The sequence below is a fragment of the Phascolarctos cinereus genome, unplaced genomic scaffold, assembly GCF_003287225.1.
Source record: "Phascolarctos cinereus isolate Bilbo 61053 unplaced genomic scaffold, phaCin_HiC Scaffold_5;HRSCAF=322, whole genome shotgun sequence".
Taxonomy (NCBI): Eukaryota; Metazoa; Chordata; class Mammalia; order Diprotodontia; family Phascolarctidae; genus Phascolarctos; species Phascolarctos cinereus.
The window spans coordinates 354,007,788-354,019,206 of NW_027555958.1; the positions used below are offsets into that span (position 1 = coordinate 354,007,788).

At 36.3% G+C, this 11,419-nt stretch overlaps 1 protein-coding gene across 2 annotated transcripts in view; it reads left to right on the plus strand.

Moving 5' to 3' along the window:
• The window catches only part of LBR (lamin B receptor), a 47,372-nt gene extending 36,221 nt beyond the window's left edge, over window positions 1-11,151 (plus strand). For both annotated transcript variants that reach the window (XM_020982170.2, XM_020982171.2), the window contains exon 14: window positions 8,935-11,151. In XM_020982170.2, the coding sequence (XP_020837829.1) occupies window positions 8,935-9,095 (161 nt within the window). In that variant the 3' untranslated portion in view covers window positions 9,096-11,151. The remainder of the gene's footprint in view (window positions 1-8,934) is intronic.
• The last annotated feature ends 268 nt before the right edge of the window (window positions 11,152-11,419 follow it).

Below are 11,419 nucleotides of genomic sequence, written 5' to 3' on the forward strand. Positions count from 1 at the left end.
AAAATTTGCAGCCCAAGACAACTTGGAAGGTCAGTGGGAAAGGTCTGTCACACCTGGGTGAGAGTGGAGCTCATTCCAGCACAGGCCACAGCAAACCAAGAGTAGGCCTTGGGAGCCACTGAATCTGCAGTGGCTGCTTCCAGAGCTCTCAGTCCACAGAGGGTAAGGGGGTTGAATAAGTGGTCAGAAGGAGATTACGGAGGTCTTTTTGTTAGCACTGGGACAGGACTTTATTGCTTCGGTCATACTTGGATCCAGGTTGCAGTTCTGGGTGGCAGTCCCAGGGGGAGGAGAGCACTAGTACAGCAGAGCTTGTGGCCACAGTGGAGTGGGGACCCTCCTCACGGTTCCAGGACATCAAAGAATGCTTGTGGTCATTCACAGACCAGAACATAGGCCAGAAGAGTAGTAAACACCTCTCCTTAGATCATAACGTGTTGGAAGAACCGAAAACTTGCTGGTACCTAGAAGTATCTCTGAAAACAGCTGCACAAAACCCCTGAAACTTGGGACAGTTCACTTTCCACCCTGGAAGCAGAGCCCTAGCTTAAAGAGCTAAAAGGTCAGGCTGGGAAAATGAGCAAACAATGGGAAAAAAACAAAACCAAACTGATTATAGAAAGTTACTATGGTGCCAAGGAAAATCAAAACACACCCTCAGAAGAAGACAGCAAAATCAAAGCTCCTACATCCAAAGCCTTCAAGAAAAATAAAAATTGGTCTCAGGCCATGGAAGAACTCAAAAAGGATTTTGAAAATCAAGTAAGAGAAGTAGAGGAAAAATTGGGAAGAGAAATGAGAATGCTGGAAGAAAATCATGAAAAACAAGTCAACAGGTTGGTAAAGGGGACACAAAAAAATACTGAAGAAAATAACACCTTAAAAAACAGACTAGGCCAAATGGCAAAAGAGGTCCAAAAAGCCAGTGAGGAGGAGAATGCCTTCAGAAGCAGAATTGGCCAAATGGAAAAGGAAGTAGTAAGTCCTTAAAAATTAGTAAGGAGCAAATGGAAGCTAGTGACTTTGTGAGAAATCAAGAAATAATAACACAAAACCAGAAGAATGAAAAAATAGAAAATGTGAAATCTCATTGGAAAAACAACTGCCTGGAAAATAGATCTAGGAGAGATAATTTCAAGAATTATTGGAATATCTGAAAGCCGTGGTCAGAAAAAGAGCCTAGATATCATCTTTCAAGAAATTATCAAAGAAAACTGCCCTGATATTCTAGAACCAGAGGGTAAAATAGAAATTGAAAGAATCTCCCAATCATATCCTGAAAGAGATCACAAAATGAAAACTCCCAGGAATATCATAGCCGAATTTCAGAGTTCCCAGGTCAAGGAGAAAATATTTCAAGTAGCCAGAAAGAAAAAATTCAAGTATTGTGGAAACACAATCAGGGTAACACGAGATATAGCAGCTTTTATTACATTAAGGGACAGGAATATGATATTCCAGAGGTCAAAGGAGCTCAGATTAAAACCAAGAATCCCAGCAAAACTGTAATCAATGAAGGGGGAAAATTGATATTCACCAATGTAGAGGAATTTAATGCTAAGTAGAAAAATTGACTTTCAAATACACGACTCAAGAGAAGCATAAAAAGATAAACAAGAAAGAGAAATCATAAGGGATGTATTAAAGTTAAACTGTTTACGTTTCTATATAGGAAGATGATATTTGTAACTCATAAGACCTTTCATTATTAGAGTAGATAGGAGGGCACAGGTGTGAGTTGAATATGAAAGGATATGTAAAAAATAAGGGGTGAGAGAGAGGAATGTACTGAGAGAAAGAGAAGAGAGAGGTAGAATGGGGTAAGTTATCTCACATAAAAGAGGCAAGCAAAAGCTTTTACAGTGGATGGGAAAACAGGGAGGTGAGAGGGAGGGAGTGAACCTTACTCTCATCAGAATTGGCTCAAAGAGGGAATAACACACTCATTTGGCTATAGAAATCTATCTTACTGTACAGGAAAGTAAGGGGGAAAGGGATAAGGGAAGGAGGTGGTGGTGATAAAAGGGAGGGCAGATTGGGGAAGGGGTTAATCAGAAGCAAAACACTTTTGAGGAGGGACAGGGTGAAAGGAGAGATAGAATAGAATAAATGGGGGAAATAGGATGGAGAGAAATACTCTTAGCAATAGTAAATGAAAAAATTTTTGAAGCAAGTTTTTCTGATAAAGGTCTCATTTCTCAAATATATGGAGAACTGAATCAAATTTATAAAAATGAAAGGTATTTCCCAGTTGATAAATTATGAAAAAAATTTTTGTTGGATCTCAAAAGAAGAATGGAATGAATGGGGAAGAGGAATGCACTGGGAGATGGGGATGGGAGGGGACAAACGGGGAAAATTGTCTCACATAAATGGGATGTGTTTATGAATGGAGGAGCAGGCGTATCCATGTGGAGCAAGCAACACTTGAACTACTCTCATCTGAACTGGTTAATGGATGGAAGAATACACATGTTCACAGTTGGGTACAGAAATTAGTCTTCCTTCGTGGAAGTAGAGGAGTAAGAAGGGATGGTAGTCAGAAACAAAAGGGACTCTTAAAGAAGGATCAGGGATTTCAGACCATGATGCAATAAAAATTATTTATAATAAAGAACCATGGAAAGATAGACTAAAAATTAATTGGAAACTAAATAATCCTAAAGAATGAGTGGGTCAGACAACAAATCATAGAAACAGTCAATAACTTCATAGCTCAAGAAGGATTTTAAAAGTCAAATAAGGGAGGTAGAAAAACTGAACAATTCATTTAAAAACACAGTTGACAGGGCAGCTAGGTGGCTCAGTGGATAGAGCACCGGCCCTGAAGTCAGGAGGACCCGAGTTCAAATCCGGCCTCAGACCAAACATTTGACACGTACTAGCTGTGTGACTAGCTGTGTCACTTAACCCCAATTGCCTAAAAGCAAAAAAAACCCCCACAGTTGACAAAATGGAAAAAAAGTACACTGAAGAAGGATCGGGGGAAAGAGAAGTAAATGTGCAAGATGATAGGATGAAGGGAAATACCCACTTAGCAAGTATAACTGGAATGGGATGAACTCACCCACAAAACAGAACACAATGAATTAGACACCAGAAGCCAGAAACACATTACAAGAAACACATTTGAAATACAAAGATACACACACAGTTAAAATAAGAGCTATGGTCTCAAAGCAAAAATAGACCTAATTAGAAGAAATAAACAGGGACAGTACATTTTAAAGTGTTATAGACAGTGCATTAATATCAATATTAAACATACATACCAAATGGTAAAACATCAGAAATTCTTAAAGGCAAAAATTAAATGAGTTATAGGAGAAGATAGTAAAACTGTAATAGTTGGGGACTTCAATTTAACCCTCTGAGACTTGGATAAATCTAACCATAAAATAAACAAGAAATTAAGCTGAATAGAAATTTAGAAAAGTTATATATGCTATAGATCTCTGGAGAATATTGAATGAGAATAGAATGGAGTATATGTATTTCTCAGTCATGTATGGAACCTTCACAAAAATTAAGCATGGGTTAGGGCATTAAAGCCACACCAAAAATGTAGAAAAGCAGAAATATTAAGTGCATCTTTTTCAGACCATAATGCAATAAAAATCAAGAGACTTTGAAGCATAGAGTAAAAGTTCATTGAAAATTAACTTAAATTCTGAAGAGTGGGTGAGTTAAGGAACAAACCATAGAAACAATAATTTTATTCAAGATGATGACAGCAGGGAGACAACATACCAAAAAGTATGGGATGCTTTACAGCAATAAAAAAGAAAGCAGATCAGCAAATTGCAACTAAAAAACTAGGAAACCAACAAATTAACAACTCCACAATATAAACACCAAAATAGAATTCTGGAAATTAAAGAGATGAACAAGATTGAAAGAGAAAAAACTGAAGTAATAAAATTAGGGAGCCAGTATTTTGAGAAAACTAATAAAATAAATGAGCCATAAATTTGACTAAAAAGAAAAAGATGGTGGAGTTTGCAGTCCCTCTCCCATTTTCATCCCTGAACAACCAAAAAACAGTGCCCTAGAACCTATCCTGGAATAGTGGAGCTAGTGGAAAGATGGGGTGGACCAGTCTTTTGATCCAGGAGACTTATAGGATCAACAAATAAGATCCATATCACTCAGGTAAAAGAGGAGCACAGTCCCGGATAGAAAACATCCCAGCAAGCTGGAGGCAAGCTCCACCTCAAAAAACCAGTGGGAGGTCCTGAGCCCCAGAGCAGTGGAGCAGGCAGATGCTAACACCAGGACCCCCCTACATTCTTTAGCAGAGCTGGGAAATTGGCAGGCTCCAGGTTGGAGAACCACCATGTGCGCCGGCCAGGCGGGTGTCCTCTAGCAGCTGAACCTTGCCTGCTTTAGCACAGCCCCAGGGAAATACAGAAAAATGCCACCTGGCCTCAGCAGACACCAGACACCACTACTAGGACCCCAGCTCAGCACCAGGTAAGCTGCCAGACCCCTATAGCCTCCAGCAGCAGGTCCCTGGGGCCCCAGGGCACAAAGCTAATGACCAGGCCTCTGAACCTGAGCAAAAGAAGCTTGGGCAGTGCCCCCTGTGCTCCAGCAGGAGAGCTCAACTTTAAAAGCCATGAAATAGGCAAACAAAATGAGCAAAGAGCAAAAAAGAACACTGACCATAGAGAATTATTATGGTGATAGGGAAGATCAAAACGCAAACTCAGAAGAGGACAGCATTGTCGATATACCCAAATCCAAAACCTCAAAGGGGAATATGAACTGGCCTCAAGGCCAAAAAGACTTCTTGGAAGAGGTCAAGAAGGATTTTAAAAGTCATATAGGAGAGGTGGTTGAAAAATTGGGAAAAGAAATAAGAGGTATGCAAGAGAGAGTCAACAACTTCGAAAAGGAAGGACAAAAATTGAATTGTAGATGGGCCATAAAACCCAGGCAGCTCCTTCAATGTCAGAACCACTGGGCATTATTTTTCATGAGGGTTAGTTAGTCTCACTAGAGAGAACCTTTACTTTGGGATATAAACATTTGGGACAACTATGCTATAGTAAAAATTCCCAATTCAGATGCCTGACTCAACAGTTATCCTAGAAGGCCCTTCTAAAGGAAGGGGGCCTTGCAGCCCTAAGCTTCCATCAGAGACTGCAGGGATGAGATGTCAGTATTCCAGCATAGTTCTCGACCCACCAAGTGGTTATGACTTCCTCACTCAAAAGTCAGCAGGTCTCAAGTGGATGCTTCTGCTTTCTCATGCCTATATATCCATCCTAGCAAAATTCAGTGGGCAGTGCCACATCTGCCCAGCCACAGGCCAAGGGATTCTTTCCAGCCTTTACACATTTTTGTTGTTTTTGGCCTTTCATGAGCCCATTTGGGGTTTTCTTGGCAAAGATGCTGGAGTGGTTTGCCATTTCTTTCTCCCTAGCCCATTTTACAGATGAGGAAATTAAGGCAGGGTTAAGTGACTTGCCCAGAGTCGTATAGCTAGTGGGTGTCTGAGGCTAAATTTGAACACAGGTCTTCCTGACTCCAAGCCCAGTGCTCTATCCACTGCACCACCTAGCTGCCCTCTTTACGCATAGTGACAGCTGACTTTCAGTGGCCATAACTGTGGTGTGACATCACAAGTACACAGGCCATTAAGTCAGTGGTTTGGCTGCTAGCAGGCTTGTAGCAATACCTACAATCTAGTCTCCAGTCCTTGGAAATAGCAAAGTTAGATTTCATCATAGATGTGCCAGGAGTATGCTGGTAAATATTTAACAATCAGCTTTTTGGGGGGTGGGGTGGGGGGAAATGTATGCACAACTCATTTTTAGGTTTAATCTGCATTATTAGCATTTTCTCTATCACTTTAAGTCTAGACAACAAAACAATAAATCAAGCCCTGATTTGTAACATTTGCCAATAAAAAAAAATCGTATGTAGAAAACAATTCTTTAAAAAATATGATTGGCCAAATGGAAAAAAAAAATCCACTGAAGGAAGTAGAATTGGCCAAAAGGAAAAGGAGGTACAAAAGCTAACTGAAGAAAACAATTCATTAAAAACTAGAATTGGGCAAGTGGAAGCTAATGACTCCAAGGCATCAAGAATCAAACAAAATCAAAGAATGAAAAACTAGAAGAAAATGTAAAATACCTCATTGGAAAAACAACTGACCTGGAAAGATCCAGAAAAGATAATTTAAGAATTATTGGTCTACCTGAAAGCCGTGATCGAAAAAAGAGTCTGGAGAGCATCTTTCAAGAAATTATCAAAGAGAACTGTTCTAAAATCTGGAAACCAGAGGGTAAAATAGTCATTGAAAGAATCCACCAATTACCTCCTGAAAGAGACCCCAAAAAGAAAACTCCAGAGAATATCATAGCCAAATTCCAGAATTATCAGATCAAGGGGAAAATACTGCAAGCAGCCAGAAAGAAAGAATTTAAATATTGAACCAGAGTCAAGATAACTAACGCAGGACTTGTCAGCTTCTACATTAAAGGATTGCAGGGCCTGGAATATGATATTCCATAAGGCAGAGGAGCTTGGATTACAACCAAGAATCAACTATCCAACAAAGGTCAGTATAATCTTTCAGGAGAAAAGGTGGATGTTCAGTAATATAGGGGATTTTCAATCATTCCTGGTTAAAAAAACAAAACAAAACAGAAAATTTGATTTTCAAATACAAGGCTCAGGAGAAGCGTAAAAAGAAATGGTAAGCAGATGGACTTCAGAAAAACCTGGAAAGACTTCATGAACTGATGCTGCATGAAGTGAGCAGAACCAGGAGAATACTGTACACAGAAACGGCAACATGGTGCAATGACCTACTTTGTTACACTTAGCTTTTCTGAGCAAGGCAGTGAGCTAAGACAGTTTCAAAAGACTCATGATGGACAATGCTGTCCACATGCAGAGAAAGAACTATGGAGTCTGAGTGCATATGGAAGCATACTATTTTCTCTTTTATTTTTTGTTTTTTCTTACTCATGGTTTTTCCCTTTTGTTCTGATTCTTTCACAACATGACTAATGTGGAAGTATGTTTAATATGATCATACGTGTATAGCTTATAGCAGATTGCATGCTGTCTTAGGGAGGGATGAAATTTAGAATTCAAAATCTTATAAAAGCAAATGATAATTTGAGAAATATAAATTGCTTCCGGGGAGGTTGAGCCAATATAATGAAAGGGGCAATACTACTCAATTAATTTGTTCCCTCTCATCCTAACATCTTGACTCTATGCTTATTTAATTCTAATCTCCAAACCCTTCCCCCTACCAAAATTCTTTTGGGGTCCTTGTTGGGGTGGGGGGGAAGAGTAAATTGCAGGATTATAGAATTTGAATTGGAAGGGACCCTAAAATTAAATCGATGCTGTACAAAGGACCAGAGCTAGGAAAAATAATAAAATTCGTCTGGAGGAAGAAAATAATCAAGATTATAGAGTCATAATTTTCAAAACAGTTTGGTGCTGGGTAAATAATAGAGCTGATCAGTAGAATAGATTTTGTGCATGTTATACAGAAGCAAATGAGCACAGGAATCTAATGTTTGATAAACTCAAAGATCCCAGCTATTGGGGTAAAAACTCAGTATTTGACAAAAACTATTAAGAAAACTGGAAAGTAATCTTCCAGAAACTTGTCTGACGTAAACCAACATCTCACATCACATACTAAGATAAGCTCCAAATGGATACATGATTTAGACATAAAGAGTGATATTATAAGCAAATTACAGTAGCATGTAAGAAATTACTTATCAAATTTTTGAATAGGGAAAGAGTTCATGGCCAAATGAGATGGTAAGTTTCACAGAAAATTAAAATGGACAGTTTTGATTACGTGATATTAATTTTTTTTTTTTGCATGGAACAACCTATGCAGCTAAAAATGCAGGAAATCTTTGCATTAGGCTTCTTTGATAAAGTTTCATTTCTAAGATATACAGAGAACTGAGTCAGATTACAATAGTCATTCTCCAATCAACAAATGGGCAAAGGATTTGAATATGTAGTTTTCAGAGGACGAAATCCAAGCAATTGATAGCCATGTGAAAAAGGGTTCTAAATCACTATTAAAGAAATTAAAGTAACTCTTAAGTGCCACCTCACACCCATGAGATAGGCTTAAATTGACAAAAATAGAAAATAACAAATGCTGTTGAAGCTTTGAGAAAACATGTTCTTTAAGGTGCTGTTGGTTTAGCTGTGAACTGGTCCGCCTATTATTTTCCAAAGCAGTTTGGAACTATGCCCAGAAAGGTATTAAACTATGTATAACCCTTTGACAAATTAGTACCACTACCATTTTCATACCCTAAAGAGATCAAAGAAAGAGGAAAGTGATTTGTATGAACAAAAATATTTATAACTGCTCTTTTTGTGGTGGCAAAGAATTGGAAACTGAGAGGATACCCATCATTTAAGGAATGGCTGAACAAGTTATGTTATATAAATGTGACAGAATACCATTGTGCTGTAAGAAATGAAGCAGATAATTTTAGAAAAACTTAGGAAGACCTATATGAACTGATACAAAGTGAAGTCAGAACTATTTACACAGTAATATCAATATTGTAAGGATAATCAATTTTGAAAGATTTGAGAACTCTGATTGGACAGTGACCAACCATGATTCCAAAGGACTTATGATAAAATATGCTCTCTATCAGATGGAAAATTAGTAGACTCATTATGGAATGGTACTTTTTTCCCTTCTTTTTGGATATGGCTAATGTGGGAGTTTGTTTTGCATGACTATACATATTTGTCATATGCTTTGTTTTTTTTTTTTCGATCTCAGTGAGTGGGGGAATAGAGATTTTGAAATTGAAAATAAAACAAAATTTAATTAAAAAAACAATTAGATAAAGACTAATTAGGAAGAATGTCTTTATCTCTTTCATGATACTTATACCATCTGTTTCTTCACAGGTTTTAATCATATCTTACCATATATTTACGTGATTTATTTCACCATCTTGCTTATCCACCGAGAAGCTCGCGATGAACACCAGTGTAAGAAGAAATATGGTTTGGCATGGGAAAAGTACTGTCAACGTGTGCCATATCGTATATTTCCATACATTTACTAATAAGCTCTTTTGTTTTAGACTTTTAAATGCTTCTGCAGTTCTAGCTTCCTTGCAAACAAAATATACCTCTTTTCTTCCCATTGGGTCTGTAGGTATTTTGTTTTTTGTTTGTTTTGTTTTCTAAAGAAATGCATTATAGAACAGATAGTCATAAATATGTAAGAAATAAGTTTGTCTAGTCAAGTTAGGTTTGTTCACCATTTAGTCACTGAAATTAGCCAGAATTTTCACATAATTTGTTTTAATAAACTTAAGGGCAAATAAAATCAGAGTACAGATATTTGAATTAGCTTTTTAATGGAAATTTTCCCGTTCCTAAGATATGAAAAGCGGACAGTCTTATGGCGAATGCACCAAACAGAAATGAAACATTTGATTTCTGGACTAGGTTCCTAGCTTTTCAGATTTACATTTCTGGTTTGAACAGTTGATCTCATTTTTAAAAAATAGAAATGATTGTGTTTGACTCAGTTTCAGAGTGTGTTTAACAGCTAGTTACATTTTTGTTGCATCAGTTAGGATAGGATTTTCGTTAATTTCAGCTTAAGTGTATTTACTAGTTCCTTGAGTTAAAATTAAAACCTATTCTGTGTTCAGTGCTGGATACCAAGGTATGAGGAAATCGTGATTTAGTAGCAGGCCCTACAGAAAAGAAGAAAAAGTAATAGCTTGCTTACTTACAATTCTAAAATTACTTAAAAATGTAAATACATAGCTTTCTTTATGTATAATATGGTGACTTCATGTTTTTTCCTGTACAGTATTTTGAATGTGAGGTGCAGTTGCTTATTTAGGACCAGGAATATCTTTTAACAAAAAAAAAATTTTCAGTATTTTTTAATTATACTTTTATAAAGTAATGTATTGATATGAAATTAAAGTTTTATAAACAATCTGGGTTCATTTAAATATTGCATTGGAAAATGCTATGAAAATATAGGGATCATAATTTTAATCCAAAGTTTGTTGAATTTGGCTTTGCTACCTCAATTATAGGTTCTCAGTTGCCTTTTATACTATTACAAATAAGTAAAAATAGCTTGGATATATATATTTATATATTTTTGGAATAACATCACTATTTAAACATTTTTTACATGAACCTGTGGTTGAAAACTTGCCATTTCGGACTAATATTTTTGTATATTTTTGACTTTTGTAATTAAACACTGTATTTGCTACTGTTAATTTTTGTGGTTTATACTGTATTTTGTGTATACAATAGCTACAAATTCTACTTCATTGCTGTGATTTTGTTTTTAAAATTGTTATTTTTCACCTTTGGGAATCTCATCTGCAGATGAATTTAGCATGTTCAAAATGTATTTCTTCTTTGATTTTATTAGAAGTGTGTTTTTATGAAACATAAAATCTGCCTTGAAATTTACTTAAATTTATAGGGGTCCATTATTAGCTGTCAATGGTGAAATGGTAGCAAAGTCATAAAATGTGAAAGGATTTCTGTTAAAATAAGAGTTTTATGTTAAAAGTTAAATAGTTCCCAGTGTCTTAAATATATGGCAATGTAACAAAAATCTAGTGTGTATGTTGATGTTTTAAATTTTACATTTTGTATATGAGCCATTTGGATTTGTAGTGTCTTGTACACTGCAATTTGAAGTATATGTAGCATAGCTTGTTTTAATATGATCATGATTTTTTTTTTCCTTTAGCATATTGCAACTTGCAGCTTTTGAATATTTCTTTTGGGAAAAAATGTCAGATGTCACTTCAAAATATTTGTATGGTCACTGATGTATGCAAGTAGTTTCTTTTTATTACAGATACTTTCCTTTCAGTATTAAAAATAGCGTGGTCTATAATATAGACCATATAGTCTATATTATATTCATTAAATGAGCTTGGGGTGGGGGGAGGGATAAATAAGCTATTAAATTAATCTTCCTGGTGGTGAAAACAACCTAACTTTCTTACACAGTGACATGATTTCTGAGTGACGTTAACTTTATCTTGTCTTTCTTTTTTTTCATTTTTTGACACAAATTTGATAAGTAGAGGTTTTTATAATAAAATTCATGTTGAAGTAAAATTCAAAGTAACATTGTATTAACTTGATCACTTCTCATATATCTAGAATGTAGTTCTTTAGTTAGAAGGCACTTTAAGAGATTATTTTATTCCATCCAGATAAGGAAACAAGACCAGAAAATCAAGTATAATATAATGGTGATTTCCATGAGTCATGGAATGCTTTGGGAAAGGAAGTGGACCAAACTTTGGACCTACTGTTGTACAAATCTTTTGGAATAGTATGTTTTTCTCAAGTCTAGGGTCTAAGGGTTTTGGTATTTCTCTTTGTACAG